At 45.2% G+C, this 18,101-nt stretch overlaps 1 protein-coding gene across 1 annotated transcript in view; it reads left to right on the top strand.

Moving 5' to 3' along the window:
* The window catches only part of pld1b (phospholipase D1b), a 57,521-nt gene that overhangs the window by 23,857 nt on the left and 15,563 nt on the right, over positions 1-18,101 (top strand). The window contains 13 exon segments of the mRNA XM_079489051.1: positions 40-151; positions 1,627-1,692; positions 2,712-2,770; positions 5,444-5,536; positions 5,654-5,806; positions 6,318-6,467; positions 9,556-9,639; positions 10,422-10,470; positions 10,472-10,504; positions 11,199-11,309; positions 11,722-11,907; positions 13,509-13,719; positions 17,785-17,913. Of these exon segments, the coding sequence (XP_079345177.1) occupies positions 40-151; positions 1,627-1,692; positions 2,712-2,770; positions 5,444-5,536; positions 5,654-5,806; positions 6,318-6,467; positions 9,556-9,639; positions 10,422-10,470; positions 10,472-10,504; positions 11,199-11,309; positions 11,722-11,907; positions 13,509-13,719; positions 17,785-17,913 (1,436 nt within the window).

The following is an 18,101-nucleotide window of genomic DNA, read 5'->3' as shown; positions in this document are numbered from 1 at the left end:
TTTCATATTTCTTTGTGGTTGTGGTCTCTCTCTCTCCAGTCACACGGTGAGGCGTCAGAGCATGCGGAGGAACGAGGTTCGCCAGATGCCCAACCTTCCCAGAGGCGGAGGGGACGAGCTGGAGAGGGAGGACCAGGTCTCCAGCAGGAGGGTACGCCATTCGCCGTCTCGCATGTCAATCATGGGCCTGTCAATTGGTGACGCTGAGGAGCTAAACGCTTCCTTTTTATGAGGATTATATTTCACTTTTGAGCAGTACATCAGATACAGTCGGGAGGCAGCTATAGAGAGGTTCATACAACACAGTCCATGAGCTGGATTCAAACCCACTAACTAATTGTCTCCACCAGGCCGAAGGCATGGGGAGAGAGTATGTTTTGCTGTGTGTGTGTGTGTGTGTGTGTGTGTGTGTGTGTGTGTGTGTGTGTGTGTGTGTGTGTGTGTGTGTGTGTGTGTGTGTGTGTGTGTGTGTGTGTGTGTGTGTGTGTGTGTGTGTGTGTGTGTGTGTGTGTGTGTGTGTGTGTGTGTGTGTGTGTGTGTGTGTGTGTGTGTGTGTGTGTGTGTGTGTGTGTGTGTGTGTGTGTGTGTGTCCTTCCGTTATCAGCTAATCTCCGGCACCGTTGGCCCGATCCATGCCAAACTTTGCACACACACTCCCTGGATGCCAACGACGAACCTCTGCCCCAAATATTCCTCAACGGCCTGTGATAGCGCCACCATGAGGCCGATTTAGGCAAAACACATTTCTGTAGATAACTCGTAAACATTTTATCCATACATCACACAATTCGGTATACACTATCTCCATAGTCATGTGATCAACACAGATCTGCACAATTTCCCATCTTCCATCCTGTTTGGCTAAGATTGGCTTCCAAAGATCACATGATTGGTCCGTTTCGAACAAAATGCCACAAATCACAAACAGTGTCCAATTTCCATGAAATTATACACGCACATTTCCACTAGGCCGAGGACGACATGCCACAATTTATTTCCCAAATCAGCCTCACGGTGGCGCTATAACAGGCCAATTCCTGTTTTTACCTATAACTGCATCGACAACTTATGTAAGTGCACTCCCTAGAGGCCATGGAAAACATTTTCCCTGCATCCCTCCACATCTGCCGGTTATAGCGCCACCATGAGGCCGATTTCTGCAAAACCCATTGTTTATGTAGTCGCACAGATTTCATCCAAATCTCACGCAAATCGGTACACATGATCTCTGTAGTCATGTGATCAAGACGAGCCTGTTGGATTTCTCAGATTCTACACTGATTAGCTAAGATTGCCTTCCAAAGTTTTCAGGAGTAGCCCGTTTTGTACAAAATGCTGCACATGTCCTGCTCATCCAGAATTCTATCCTCAGAGATGCTATGAGTGATCTGGCTCTGCATTTCCTCAACAAAATGAAGACAATAATTGCAAGAAACAAACAAACAAAAAAACATTTATATTACATTTTGCCAAACATCACACACACTCCTATCCTCCTGGTGGAGACCTGTGCCCAGAAGGGCACTTTTTCTAGTTGCACTTGAGTTCTGTGCCTGCAACAAGTTACCAGTTAGTTACAACCATTTTGAGCTAACGTGTGCTTCTGACCTGAATGTGTGGTTACAGAAACAACTGGAGGACTACCTGAACAAGCTGCTGAAGATCTCTATGTACAGGAACTACCACGGCACGGTAAGCACAACCCACACAAAACTACAAGTTCAGTATGCTTCTAAAGTAGTGGTTCCAAAACCTTTCTGTATCAGGGCCAAATTGAAAATCTCAAAAGCGTTCGCGGACCACCATGGCCGCGGGAAGATATTTACAGTATAGAGGTGCTGAACATTCAGTAGTACACACGCATTTTTGCGCATTTTCGCGCATTTTCACGCGAAAAAGTGGCTTTTACTTTCCCTCTCCACAAGCATGAGCAAACTGACACAGGCAATAAACCAGGATAAGGCGCCGATACTGTGATACAGCATATTTATTAGGCCTAGTAACAGAAATTTGTTTTGATTAAAATTACTGTCCGAGGGTGGGCTGTGCCTGGGGGGAGGGGGTGCTCCAGCCCCCCCAGCACCCCTACTTCCCTCAGCCATGCGGCCCACTTGCCGCCAACTAGTGGCGGCTATTGGCTTTACCTGCCACGCTTTTCAGCCATTGCGGACCTTATTTGAGGCGACGCCACCGGTAATCACCTACTTGCGGGAACACGGAAGCATTTAGGCTTGTGGCCCACAACAGCTGAAACGGACCAGCATGGCTGCCAATTTTTTGTATTGATCTCCAAAAACATGGATGTTTTGTATGATCACCTCAATCTGAGCGCAATTCCAATGCAAAGAGTTTTTTGGATCGTGTCCAGCCCGCCACCCGTAGATGGAAAATGTTTGATTACATCACAAACATGGAAGCGAAGCGTTGCTTAGTGACGATGGACGCCAGAGCCAGTAAAAAATATTTTTAAACATTACAAACTAAGGGGTCGTCCGATGTCGTCCGTGGTGATATTTAATCACATTTATAGGTTGTCCGATGTCGCCTGTGGCGTGGAAACTGTTAACACGCCAGCCACTCGGATGCATTTTCAGAGCATGCTTATTTTAATGATCAATCAATCGATTGTGTGGTGCGTGCGCGTGATTCTCGATGGTGGTGGTGACAACGATTCTAAAATTGTCTCCAAATCTTTTCCCCTCTCTTTTCAGATGGAGTTCATTGATGTCAGTCAACTGTCCTTCATTCATGACCTTGGACCAAAAGGCTTGTAAGAACATCACACTGGAAAATATATACATACTGTATTCATAATTGTTTGGGTGTGGCTGAATGTTGAGCCTTCTAGAACAGGGTTTGCATGTATGTATGACATGTACAGTATGTATGTCTGTCGCCTTAAAAAGTAGATCAATCACAGGCAGCACACAGCACTTGATATCACAAACAAATATTTAGCCTCTAATTTATGCTTGGTTGCACCGGTGTGTTGCAAGCCTAAAATAGATCTATTATCTCATCCTGCTATTTTTGGCATGAAACTACTGTTAGTATAAGGGTGCAGTTGGTATCAGTACCTGCTGTGGTTCGCTGCAGCAGAGAACAGATACAGACACCACGTTCACAAACTGCCCTACTTGTGACTTTGCTATCCATGGCTAAAGATTGGACATGGAGACCATGCTGTTGTTTGACTCGTGTCTTGTTTTCCATTCTCTGTTTTTCTTTCTATATTGAGACAGACAGAAGGGAAGCTTAATGACTTATTATTTAAAGCTTAGTTTAATAGACAACGTTTCAATCCATGCTGGATCTTAGTCAGGTCAATAATTAAAGCATTTCGGGCTCTGTTTTCATCCCGAGCCACTATTTGGGGATTTAGCACTATTAGTGGCTATTTATATTTTTATTTTATTTTTATGCATAGGTGTGGTTTGGGCGTTACAATAATGAAACCATGTGCCACATGCCATTGCCAGGGAGAAGGTAGAGAAATAAATGAATTGGTAACCCAGTAGAAGCCATTAGTTGGATTTGAAAGGAGAATTTAACTTTTCTGGGTTCATTTTCACGTCTTTGCAGGCTTTTGTGTGCATTCTGTTTTCATGGTGCTTGTTTCAATCTTATATGTATTCATTTGAGGCCCCCCTCAAGCCCATTCAACTTAAAACCCCATGTTAGACTCATTGGAAACACATGTCCCTGGTTCTGGTGAGTTATATTGTGAATGGGGAATGAGGATGCCGTAAAGTTTTTGCTTAGTTATTTTATTATGTTCTTGTAATATAATGTTACATCAAGGAGTGATGTAAGTCCATGCATGAATTAACTAAATGAAAAACAAAGTTCTCCCGATTCATTAGAAGAACAGTATCAGTCATCAGAGTGTTTTCAATGAGTCTAAACGAGTTTGAAGTAGCATGGGCTTATGGATTCTTCTCTTTGCTCTCCCTCCACATCTTTTATTTTGATTTATTTTAGACTTAATGAAAAATAAATTTAAAATTTCAACCACTTATTTACACCTGTAAACCTTTGACGTGACAATAAAGTTGATTCTGAGTATATAGGTGAAAATGACCCTGGAATTGTTAACATTATGTTTACATATATCTTTCAGAGCGAACGTTTTTAACTCAAATCTTTGCTTCTGGGGGGGTCCCTGTAACAACATATTTACAGATGGGGGTCCGCAGCCAAATACAGATAATTCTGGGGGTCCTTGACATGAAAAAGGTTGAGCAGTGAGCACCACTGACATGGAAACATAGGTTTTTCAGAAAACTGTCATGATTTAGAAGATTTAGATTTAGAATCGTCCTCGGGTCTAAATGGGTTAAGGCATGTTTGGCTGTGTAACCCACTCTGGCAGGTTGAACCAACACTCCTCCATGTGGTGATGGTTAATTATAAACCATCTGATCGTCTTTCCTTGTTCTCCTTTCCTCTCACCACTCTCACCCCATTGTTCAAAAGGAACATGACCCGTTTAACTGCCAAAAACAACTAATATTTCCTCATCGCATCAAAGACAGGGAAAATGATTAGGTTACTTATTCTTGCAACCGAAAACGGGAATTACAGGAATTCCTACTCCGTCTCCCTCTCAGCTTCCCTACTGTCTGTCTCTCCTACACTGTCTCCCTCTCAGCTTTCCTACTGTCTGTCTCTCCTACACTGTCTCCCTCTCAGCTTTCCTACTGTCTGTCTCTCCTACACTGTCTCCCTCTCAGCTTTCCTACTGTCTGTCTCTCCTACACTGTCTCCCTCTCAGCTTTCCTACTGTCTGTCTCTCCTACACTGTCTCCCTCTCAGCTTTCCTACTGTCTGTCTCTCCTACACTGTCTCCCTCTCAGCTTTCCTACTGTCTGTCTCTCCTACACTGTCTCCCTCTCAGCTTTCCTTACAGTCTGTCTCTCCTACACTGTCTCCCTCTCAGCTTTCCTTACAGTCTGTCTCTCCTACACTGTCTCCCTCTCAGCTTTCCTACTGTCTGTCTCTCCTACACTGTCTGTCTCTCAGCTTTCCTTACAGTCTGTCTCCCCTACACCGTCTCCCTCTCAGCTTTCCTACTGTCTGTCTGTCTCTCCTACACTGTCTCCCTCTCAGCTTTCCTACTGTCTGTCTCTCCTACACTGTCTGTCTCTCAGCTTTCCTTACAGTCTGTCTCCCCTACACCGTCTCCCTCTCAGCTTTCCTACTGTCTGTCTGTCTCTCCTACACTGTCTCCCTCTCAGCTTTCCTACTGTCTGTCTCTCCTACACTGTCTCCCTCTCAGCTTTCCTTACAGTCTGTCTCCCTCTCAGCTGTCTCAATTAAGAAAAGTACATTGGACATTGGAACACATTCTCACCTTGTTGAGAATAAAAGAAACAAGGAAATATTACTGACAAAATATCTCTCTCTCTCTCTCTGTGTCTCTCTCTGTCTCTCTCTCTCTCAGGGAAGGTATGGTTGTGAAGCGATCCGGGGGACACAGGATTCCAGGGCTGAACTGCTGTGGTCACAGTAAGATGTGTTACCGCTGGTCTAAACGGTGAGACGTAATGAAGAATATGTAGTAGTAAAATTAGAAAAAGCATTATTACCATCTATGTAAACTCATCCCTCTGTGTGTGTGTGTGTGTGTGTGTGTGTGCGTGCGTGTGCGCAGTTGGCTGGTAATTAAGGACTCGTTCCTCCTCTACATGAAGCCAGACTCGGGGGCCATCTCCTTCGTCATGCTGGTGGACAAAGAGTTCTGCATCAAAATGGATTCCAAAGACACCGAGACCAAACATGGCGTCCGTATAGACACCTTGTCCAGGTCAGAGACCACAACTCTCAGCTCTTCTGGTGTTAGTGTGGGATGGAAGGAGGGCGCCCCGGTGTAGAGCACGTACAGTACCATTAAAGGCGAATTCCGGATGGAGAAAAAAAACTAAGTTACAGTATTTAGAAAGCTTTTTAAGAAGCTGGTTCTATATGGTACCAAGCCTTTATTTTATATTTTATATATATTTGTATAGAGGGACAGACAGTAGGCTGACAGGAAATGGGGTAGAGAGATGGGGGAGTGACATGCAGTAAAGGCCGTCGGGATCGGGAGTCGAACCCGCGGCACACTGCCAGACTGGATTACCAGCCAAGGTGCCTGGACTGCTGAGCCACGGCCCAGGCGGTACCAAGTACTTTTAAGTGGCTCACAGAAACAAGATACATCCTTAGAAAGCAAAGAATCTCCTCTTTCTTCAAATGCTCGATCCATAATTAACAATGTGTGCGTGCTTGTGTGTGTGTGTGTGTGTGTGTGTGTGTGTGTGTGCGTGCGGGCGCAGGTCTCTGGTGTTGAAGTGCAGCAGCTACAGGCATGCTCGTTGGTGGGGTCAGTCCATCGAAGGCTTCGTCCAGAAACACGGCTCTGACTTCCTTAAAGACCATCGCTTTGGCTCGTTCGCCAGGCAGGAGGAGAACATCCCAGCCAAGTGGTAATATTGACCAAAGTCATACGATTTGTCACACACGTTACCGCAGTGAAATTTGTTCTCCGCATTTGACCCATCTCTTGGAGCGGTGAGCCGCAGCGTGCGCCGCGCTCGGGAATCATTTGATTAGTAGATTTGACCCCCAATCCATTCCCTTTGATGCTGAGTGTCAAGCAGGGAGGCATTGGGTCCCATTTTTTACAGTCTTTGGTATGACCCGGCCGGGGATCGAACCACCAAACCCCCTAGTCACCATGGTGACTAGGGGGTTTGAAATGGATCCTCCACGGGGCCTCCTGTTTCATGGACGGATGTAGTTCAGGGGCCCTTGACTAGGTCAGCCTTGGGCCATGAGGCTGAATGACAATTTACTAAAACTAGACCTGTACGTGCCCGTCGGCCACCGGCCTACTTGAGAACGATGCAACTTGGGAACCTAATTATACCCGTTGTCAACTTGTCATTGCACCCGTTTTAACTGTCTGTGTCCCTTTTGTGCCCATACTGTATGGAGATCTCTGTATCTGTCTGTCTGCCTCTGTCTGTGTGCCTGTGCCTGAAGGGTGCAAACTGACAGTGAAAAGTGTATAAGCGCATTTATAGTAGGATGTTATAGGTTTACTCTCGGGTTTACTGTACAGTACAATGCCCCTTCTATATGGCTGTAAATCCTATCAACAGGTCTCTACAGGTGTTGTCTTGTGTCATTGAGTACAGTAGAGATTGATGGCAATTAATGGGAACGTAAAGTGTACACAGGTACTGTACATTGTTGGTTCCCAATGATCCAAAGTTGAACGCAATTGATTTGTTTGATCATTATTATAAAATTCTCTGGGCTCAGTCCTCGCCCAGGTGGAAAGAGTGTCTGGTGTCTCACTGTGTCTGTACAGCCAGAGTTGGATTTAAATTTGAATGTATAAATTCACTTTATCTACATTACTAAAGAGAGCAAATCCAATCTCAAAAGATAGTAAACTCATGCTTACTTAACTTAATTTACATAATCCTCTTCGTTCCCGGTGGAACATAAGGCTGCGACTATCTGCTTCCAAGCTCATGCTTAGTATACCGTAATCACAAAATGGATGATAAGAGAAGAGGACAGAAATATCTCTCTGTCTTTGTTTCTGAGTTGTTTCTTGGGTCCATTCCAGTTTCCAGCTGGAACTGGGTCCTGGGCTTTCTCTGTATTTACATAAAATATTTATATTTACTGGACTCATTCAGTTAATACAGTACATTATAATTTCATTGGCATCAATACTTGGATGGGAACCGCAGTACCTAATTGTAATGAGAGGTTTTGGGGGAAATAATTATGAGGGTTTCAACAGACATGGGACTTCCTGTATCCTTTTTGTTTTGAAAGGTGACTCACGCACTCTCTCACACTCACTCACACACACACACACACACACACATACACACACACACACACACACACACACACACACACACACACACACACACAGCCAAATCTGGGAACCTGTTCTGTAAAAAAAGGAAGAAATATATTTTAGTTAGTTACTTAGTTTGGCTCGGCCCATTTCTTAATCCACTTCCCCCTGGGTGCTTCAGTGTTTATAACTACTTACAACAATACTACATGTTTGAAGCAGTGGTGCTGGCAAATTCTGCATGTTTGGTGGGGCCAGGTAGAGTCATGTTTGGTGGGGCCAGGTAGAGTCATGTTTGGTGGGGCCAGGTAGTCCTGTTTGGTGGGGCCAGGTAGTCATGTTTGGTGGGGCCAGGTAGAGTCATGTTTGATGGGGCCAGGTAGTCATGTTTGGTGGGGCCAGGTAGAGTCATGCTCTGTAGGGCCAGGTAGGGTCATGCTCTGTAGGGCCAGGTAGGGTCATGCTCTGTAGGGCCAGGTAAGGTCATGCTCTGTAGGGCCAGGTAAGGTCATGCTCTGTAGGGCCAGGTAGGGTCATGCTCTGTAGGGCCAGGTAGGGTCATGCTCTGTAGGGCCAGGTAAGGTCATGCTCTGTAGGGCCAGGTAGGGTCATGCTCTGTAGGGCCAGGTAGGGTCATGCTCAGTAGGGTCAGGTAGGGTCATGCTCAGTAGGGCCAGGTAAGGTCATGCTCTGTAGGGCCAGGTAGGGTCATGCTCTGTAGGGCCAGGAAGGGTCATGCTCTGTTGGGCCAGGTAGGGTCATGCTCTGTAGGGCCAGGAAGGGTCATGCTCTGTTGGGCCAGGTAGGGTCATGCTCTGTAGGGCCAGGTAAGGTCATGCTCTGTAGGGCCAGGTAGGGTCATGCTCTGTAGGGCCAGGTAGGGTCATGCTCTGTAGGGCCAGGTAGGGTCATGCTCTGTAGGGCCAGGTAAGGTCATGCTCTGTAGGGCCAGGTAGGGCCAGGTAGGGTCATGCTCTGTAGGGCCAGGTAAGGTCATGCTCTGTAGGGCCAGGTAAGGTCATGCTCTGTAGGGCCAGGTAAGGTCATGCTCTGTAGGGCCAGGTAGGGTCATGCTCTGTAGGGCCAGGTAAGGTCATGCTCTGTAGGGCCAGGTAAGGTCATGCTCTGTAGGGCCAGGTAAGGTCATGCTCTGTAGGGCCAGGTAAGGTCATGCTCTGTAGGGCCAGGTAGGGTTATGCTCTGTAGGGCGAGGTAGGGTCATGCTCTGTAGGGCCAGGTAGGGTCATGCTCTGTAGGGCCATGCTCTGTAGGGCCAGGTAGGGTCATGCTCTGTAGGGCCAGGTAGGGTCATGCTCTGTAGGGCCAGGTAGGGTCATGCTCTGTAGGGCCAGGTAGGGTCATGCTCTGTAGGGTGTGTGTGTCTCGCTGGAGCAACCTGACACAGAGGGAAAGTAACACTGGCCTGTGCATCACCTGTCATCCTACTGGGGCAACACTATACTGTACAGTCTGAGACTGTGTGTGTGTGTGTGTGTGTGTGTGTGTGTGTGTGTGTGTGTGTGTGTGTGTGTGTGTGTGTGTGTGTGTGTGTGTGGAACTACACATTTTAAATATTCATAAAATTGGCATCCTAAAATGTTGATGTGTGCAATGGCATAAAGGAACAATAGTTTTTGACTGTGTTGTGTGTGTGTGTGTGTGTGTGTGTGTGTGTGTGTGTGTGTGCGCAGGTATGTGAATGGTAAATCATACATGGAGGATGTAGCCGATGCACTTGAACACGCCAAAGAAGAGATCTTCATCACAGACTGGTGGTGAGTGTGAAACGTATTATTTTCATATTTCAACTTTTCTCGTAAATAAAATACCGTATTTCTTCATGCAACAGCACTGAGCACTGATTGGTGGTTTTGGAATGTAAAGGTGAAAGTGGTTAAGTGTGTCTGTGGTCTTGAATATTGAACCAATGAAAAGTATTAAAGCTGCTATAAGCAATAATATGTCGTGTGCGAGTGAGTGAGTGAGTGAGTGACCCGGACCGGGAATCGAATCCCGACCTCCCAACTCAGGGCAGACACTTTAACCACAAGGCCACTGAGCTGGTGTGTGTGGTGTGTAGTAAATGCATTGGGCAGACATTTCCAAGGGCGTTTTTCTGGTCCAGTAGATCAGTTGCAAACTGACACTGAAACTACTGTTACACACATGCTCGCGCATGTGTGCACGCGCGCACACACACACACACACACACACACCACTACAACCACATGCCCGTGTATGCGCTTTGATAATCAATGCAAATGGATGCACGTGTGCAGTGTGTATGTCTGGCTCAGTCTGGTTTTGTGTGTGCGCGCGCACTTGACTGTGTTTGTGTGCAAGTGTATGTGTGAGAGGGATCTCAACTAATTTATTTACTGTACATTGTATATGTGTGTGTGTGTGTGTGTGTGTGTGTGTGTGTGTGTGTGTGTGTGTGTGTGTGTGTGTGTGTGTGTGTGTGTGTGTGTGTGTGTGTGTGTGTGTGTGTGTGTGTGTGTGTGTGTGTGTGTGTGTGTGTGTGTGTGTGTGTGTGTGTGTGTGTGTTTCCTCACAGGCTAAGCCCAGAGATCTTCCTGAAAAGGCCTGTTGTCGAGGGCAACCGCTTGGCGTCTGGACTGTCTTCTGAAGCGTAAAGCGGTGAGCAGTAAAACCCTCTGTCATTGGTCTGTTCAATTAGTAAAATCCTTTGGGGGTGCAGCACGGAAATTTGACGCTTCACCGGCGCGTTTCACCGCTTTAGCGCTCCTTCAGCAGCCTTTGCTTCTCAATTTCGGCATTCTTGCGGCCATAGTCATGTGGCCGATTCTGTCGGAAGTTTCCAATGGGGGTAGTGAGGGGGCGCATCCGGTGAAAGCCGGAAGTACGCTCAATGTAAACCGGAATTAAACAAGGGGGGGGGGGGGGGGAATGGCGTCCAGCCACTTATGGGATTAAATCACTTCTTTATTGAAACCTACAGACTAATTGCACAAGCACAGCGGCAGCCTCTCATTTGGGGCATCAGGATAAGCACCTTATACGATAGTTTGCATTTGTACATGTTCGGAGTTGCAGGGGCTCAGCGGGTGTCTCTCCCAGGTCCGCAGGGGGAGGGGAAAATGTCAAATCGATCAAATACATCTACGAGAGTCTACTCTAAATCTTAGGCTAGACTGAGATCACACTTGGTGCAGGCATTCATAATGATTGCATGCATACACTTTAAGGTGGTTGTATACCATTGGCCTTTAACATATTTCGCCTGGACAAAAGGAGAAGCCCACAGAGCAAACGGTAAAGGCTACACTACAAATTATAATAATAACATGATCATCATGTTGTTTTTACACAGCAACAAGGTGTGCGCATCTTCGTGATGCTCTACAAGGAGGTGGAGTTAGCGCTGGGAATCAACTCTGAATACAGCAAGAGAACACTGCACCAGCTACACCCTAACATAAAGGTGTGTGTGTGTGTGTGTGTGTGTGTGTGTGTGTGTGTGTGTGTGTGTGTGTGTGTGTGTGTGTGTGTGTGTGTGTGTGTGTGTGTGTGTGTGTGTGTGTGTGTGTGTGTGTGTGTGTGTGTGTGTGTGTGTGTGATAATAATGAATAACTTTATTTATATAACAAATTTTGTAGTTACAAAGTGCTGCCATAAATTCACACATTAAAAGCGGATGCTAATAAAATGGTGACGGATAAAAATAACTAAACATAATATAATGTTGTGGCTGTGTAATGGGTGTACGACTGAAATGTGTGTATACTGTAGTATGTGTTTAAAGTCTTATAACTGTGTGTGAATGTTAAAGCCTATTGTATGTGTGTATTAGAATGATGTGTTTATATGGCATTTTAATGCAATTTAAATCTCAGGTCATGCGCCACCCTGACCACGTGTCCTCGTCCGTCTACCTGTGGGCGCATCACGAGAAGATCATTGTCATCGACCAATCGGTGGGCTTCGTGGGCGGGATCGACCTGGCCTACGGTCGCTGGGATGACAGGGAGCACCGGCTGATTGACGTCGGGAGCGTGACGCGTTCAGTGGCCCTAGAGCAGGTCTCTTGCACACGCACGCGCACACACACACACACACACACACACACTTGTATTGTTATACTTGTGAGGACATACAGTACACCTTTTAGGACTGTATTGAAAATTGCCGAAATATTGCCTCACAGCACAGTTGTGCTGCGATGCCCAGAAACCCCCAAGAAACCGTTCCTCACAATGTCTATTTCTCAAATTCTATTATACTTGTGGGGACATTTGGTCCCCACAAGTATGCACACACGCACACACACCAAGTTGAACCGATTGACACTGGTAGAGTGAGTCACCCAGTCGCGGAAGAAGTGTACTGCGGAAGAAGACATCTACACCGTCTTATCTGCCTTAGCTTATCTACTTGTTTCTCCATCTACTTAAACACTTAAACCCTGGAAAATAGACGATCTACAACTTGACTGGATTCCCAATGGCGAAATGTAGCCGATCTACAAGTTTGCGACACGCGTTGAGCTTGTAGATCGGCCGTCTTCACCGAATATTAGCCCCAGAATAGGCCTAATACACTTTTCATGCCACCAATAACTCCGGCGCTGTGGTCACCAGTGCCAGCAAAATGCACGAAAAAGGCAGCGAAGACGACCCCGTGAACCGGCTCACTGAAACGGAAGTAGTACTCGGCTATTTCCGTGCCACCGCCGATCACCTTCTCTACCGTTAGAAAAGCTAATATGCTAAACGAGACGTCGCCATAATTCTTTATTGAGCTCCTAACATCGTCCCTCACTTCATATCTCCTCAATCCGAACCTCAATTCCGAGAAATACGCAGCTAAAGATCGCCGCCATTACAGGAGTCTATGGAGCGGCCATCTTGGTGAGGAAAAAAAAAAAAGGTTAATTATACTGTAAAGACGATAAATATACAGGATTGGCATGCAAGTGATTTTATAGGTCTTATACGTTTATGGCTTGAAATGTTATAATAGATTTAGCTTCATAGACTTGTTTGACAGCGCTATAATCAGTGTTGATTCAACCCATTCAAAATAGGGTTCTGAGGAGGTAGAATGGTAGCCTGTAGCTTAATCTTCCTGTCGCTGGCTTCCATTGAAAATAAATGGTAGCTTATTGTAGCTAAACATCAAGGAAGAGAAAGAAAGAACATCCGTACTGATGAAGACCTAGTAGGTGGAAACGTTGCAATTTATTGCCTCTAAATAAAGTAAGTCTCTGAGCTCTAGAAACTAGTGTGCGGTAATGCCTACTGAGTGGCAAAAAACTACTTTCTGGCCTTGACAGCCCATGCATCCAAACAGAAAAGTCATATTTGATTGCATTAAATTACTTTAATCAACATTAAATTCACTTTGTCACTCACTTTGCCACTCGATTTGCCACTCGATCTGCCATTCACTTTATGCATGCGCATACCCTCTATTGTAGCTGCCATTGTGAACGCAGCGAGAGCGGGCCAGAGGCAGAGAAAGAAGCAGTACAGTTACGTAGATATAGAGAAACAGCTTAAAACCACATTAAATATATGAAAAGGTTTAATCTACAGCATAATTGTATACAATATGTAGTGGGGGTCCCTGCTTCATCATGGTGAAGTCACAGAGAGGTAATAATGAAGGGTGTCTGAACCAGGCTGAAGCAGCGTCATCCAACATGGCCGCCGCTCCCTCCAACGGCTCGGCGCTTGCCCAGAGCAACGGAAAGGCTGTCTCCACGGTGACGGACTCGTTGGACCAGCCCAGGTTGAAAGGTCAGGGGAGGGCGAGGAGGAAGTTCAGCATCAAGAGACACCTGCAGAAACACGGCCTGGCTCATGCTGACAATGTGGACAGCGGCGCAGAGAGTGAGTGCAAAATGTTCTGTGGGCCACACATGCCCCCCCCCCCCCCCCCCCCCCCCAACACACACACAAGCACACTTTTTACGTTTTCATTACTATACTTGTGATCAACACATGCCATTTCTACAATTCTTTGCCGTTTAAGTATAGTAATACAAGTACACACACACACACACACACACACACACACACACACACACACACATAATGGGTAATGGACCATTGCTAAACTATGTTTGCTTATCGCTCAGTGTTTCACCAATTGAGATCATATACTGTATGTATAGTGTATACACTAAAGTATATAGACAAATCCACGGAGGGGTGCCCTGGGCCATTACTGAGGTGTACCATTAAGTGCAGCTTTACACCTCAGCACTGATTAGCTACACCTGGCCTACAGGGCACTGCTCCATGGATTCATCTACTGTATATGTGCACTCGATAGAGAAACTCACGTGTTGGCAAATTCTGTGCACCTTTTGTAAACGTCTCTTGTTTGCTGAACACTGGTCATCGTTAGCTGGGTAAACATCACATTAATCTCTGGCAGACAGATTTCGCCAGAGAAAGGCTGGCCCTCCCTCCTGCCAAGTACAGTATATGTTTTGCTGGTAAGTCAAATCATCGCACAATGCACAAAATATCCATACAAATCAACACCATAGGCACATTCTCTCATCTGAGACACAAGGTTGTTATAGCATTTTTTTATTGCGTTTTTAACTTTTTGTTAAAATTTACTTTTGATTAGTTTTTTTTATGGTTTTGCTAGTTTTGTTTAGTTCAGATGTTTTGGGAAAGGGTTAGTTTTAGTTTATTTGCTCATTCGTTTTAGTGTTTTTGTATTACCGGTAAGTGGTAGTCGGGGCAGACATGCAAAAGGTTAGTTTTCTATGATGTGGTAGTCAGGGCACGGGCAGACATTCAAAATGTTTAAGGTGTTTGCCCATTTTTGACAACAGAGCTTAAAACTCACACAGATAGAATATTGGAATACAAGATTTCATATCCAACAGAACTAATCTAAAGTGCACGTATGAAACAAAGACTGAAAGTAAGGCCATCTTCTCTATGATTTTAGTCATGGTTAGTTTTGTATAAGCAACAGTTTTAGTTGGTTATAATTTTTATTTCAGTCAACTCAAATGTTCTAGTTTACATTTTTTTAGTTACATTTAGTTGAGATAACACACTTACACAATGGATAAAGGCTGGCTGGATGTGACGTGTGGTTATTAAGGTATACTAGTTTAAATGTACAGTATGAATGTATACTAGTTTAAATGTACAGTATGAATGTATACTCTGTTTAGATTGGTCCAACAACAGCGTCACCAGCCAACACGATCTCATACCCATTAGGCTGGAAGTGCTGAAAACAGCCCATCTCCTCGGCCAGTCTCAGACTGGTGAGTCCAGGCTGCTGATTGGGCGATGGATGGCCTCGACATTGCTCTGTTGTCAGACTCCATCTCCCAGCATGCTTTGCAGTGTTTTTTTTTTTACCTCAGCTGAGTGATATGACCTTTTTGGCTCGTTGTAACGTGACACCCTTTATATGACCTCTGTGGAGGGTGAAAGGTCAAGTTGTGTCTAGGGGTGCAACAGTTAATCGAACTAATCAAAAATGCCAGACATAGCCGATCAACAAGCTCACCATTTGATCGGCTGTTTTGTTGTGCGCTAAAGTATAAAATAGGGCTTATAGGTGATTAATCTGACTAATCGGGTTGAATCATTGATGCACAATCAACATGACAATTATGCTATTTTAAAATGGTGATGTGGGCGCGTCACAAACGGATGTCACATTTCTGGGCAAACATAACATCCCCTGTGATTTGATTGGCCGAATTGGGTCACAAACGTGACATCTGGATGTGACGTTACGTGGTGAAACAAAATGTTATAAAAGTGGATTTTATTAGCCAAGCTTTGCGTGACCTAGTGCTCTCTACGCTACTGTATAGTAAATCTTGAAAATGTAGTAATAAAAAGATATCTAGTAATGAAGAAATCTAGTAATAAAACATGATTAATGGAAAAAGTAAATGATAGAATAATTGCTAATAAAATAATCGATAGTTGCAGCCCTAGTTGTGTCAGCTGGTCTGTCTGCCTGCAAAGTGCAAACATACGAGTGTCTTTCCTGCATAATCTGCTGGTGGATTATGTGATTTGGACTGATTCATGCATTCTCAGTCATCACGCTGCGTGCAGTTCTGTTGAATTGCACAGGTGTGACCTGCATTACTCCTGCATGTTTTAAAACTCACAGCTTGGTCATAGCAAATAGCCTAGCAAATGACTGTAATTGCCCAAATTACAGGAATTATACCTGGGGTTTTCAAACTTTGTCATGACACAGACCCTCAAATTGACTTTCATTAGGTCAGAAATATGTTGATGTTATACTTTGATACATTGTGGTGTATGAAAGGATGTAGTCCATCTCTAGGTTAGTGGTAATCACTTTGTCCAATCTGACCTGTAGTCCAAGTGAGCCAGACACTCTTGGCCTACGGTGCTATCCATGCCATTAGTCCTTCAGCTCCTTGTTCCAAAGAACCATTGATCCGACAGCCCCCATTATAACTAACCCATCCATCCAACCTCACATTAACCTAACATTTGTCACACTAATGGACTATTGGACAAAATGGCCTGTTGGACTAATGGGCAGCGCCTTCCTTAAGGCATTGTCTGGTGAGGGTGCGATCTGGATTATCTCTGGTGAGGACATCTTTTCAGATTCTTATTACAGTATAAAACACTTATTTGGGCTGGGGACCCGCTGGAACCCCATTATGGACCCCAGGGTTCAGACACTACAGTTGAGTTGACATTGTAATTTGTAACGCTTGTGACATTGCAGTCAGTTGAGCCTCTGGTGGCTCAAGCAAGTTCCTGTGACAACCACAGCGTCGTACTGTATGTTCCGCGGGGTTGTATTCCGGCACAGGACGCGCGGTGTCGCCTCCCCCTCTCCCCTTGTAGGGTGAGAAAATATGTGAAACCTCTTGCATGTGATGCAACCTGATTTCAAAATCTCGGTTGAAAAGGAGGAAGAAAAAAAAAGGTTTGGTTCAGGTTTTATCTTCTCTATTTTAGGACGTTTATTGTTGCTCCCAAAGACCACAGAGCTGTTTTTCACAATTTACTGTAACTTGTAATCAAGGTCCTTCACCCCACACACACACACACACACACACACACACACACACACACTTGTGTAAGTATAGACAATTAGACATACACCAACAGGAGGTCTGGAGACTAGCCCCCAGATGGGTGTGTTTCCGTGCACCCGTGTGTGGGTGTGTGAAGGGCGTTTATAAAGATTATATAACACACTACAAATAATCAAGCACTGCTGTTGACCACCCATTCCAACCCCATGAGCTTATAGCAGGTGTCCTGTATCTGTAACCTTCACTGCTGTGCTGTCTCTGGCGCCTGAATTCCCCCAGCCCGGGGGATCAATAGTGTGTCAGCGGTCTTGTTTTTAATTGTATAGATTGTTTTCTGTTGCTTTAAATTGTTTGACTGCTTAAGGCTGTTTTTAATACTACTGTTAAAGCACTTTGTGAGCTCTCACTCCCACTATTACTACATACGTACGGCCAACAGCTGTGTTGTCATGAAGAACTATGTTGGAGAAACTGGTCTTACAGCGCACCTGTTGATTCACCTGCCTGAATTCTGTCTGCTCCCAATCAAGTCTTAAATATTTTTGGTGATGTTTTAAAAGTTACAGAGTATGCACTGCCTGGAACCCTTTGCACTCTTGTTTTGCCGTGGTCTGCCCCCTACTGCTCGTTGTGTGCATGACAAGAGGAAACATGCATTTTCCATCTGCACAGTAATATGCTGTCTCTTTGAGATGATGCGTATAGTTGTTTTTTGCAACTACATTTAACTGCCACAATTAAGTGTGTGTGTGTGTGTGTGTGTGTGTGTGTGTGTGTGTGTGTGTGTGTGTGTGTGTGTGTGTGTGTGTGTGTGTGTGTGTGTGTGTGTGTGTGTGTGTGTGTGTGTGTGTGTGTGTGTGTGTGTGTGTGTTAGGGGGTGGCTCTGTACGTAGTCTACACACTGGAGTTGGAGAGCTGGTTGGGGACACGCGGTTCTGGCACGGGAAGGATTACTGCAACTTTGTCCACAAAGACTGGATTCAACTGGACAAACCCTTCGATGGTGAGGAATGAGGATAGTCCCCCCCCCCCCTCTCTCCATGTGCCTCTGTCTGTCTGTCTGTCACTTTCTCTCTCTACATTCTTGAAAATAAAGTGAAAGAAAGATGAAGAGTTGAATAGAGACCGATATAGAGAGTCTCTATATCTGTCTCTATTCAACTTTTTTTTTAAGGGCGCTAGCCCCTCCTA

The sequence above is a fragment of the Electrona antarctica genome (genome assembly GCF_951216825.1).
Source record: "Electrona antarctica genome assembly, chromosome: 20".
Taxonomy (NCBI): domain Eukaryota; kingdom Metazoa; phylum Chordata; class Actinopteri; order Myctophiformes; family Myctophidae; genus Electrona; species Electrona antarctica.
This window is presented reverse-complemented; position numbering and strand designations above follow the sequence as displayed.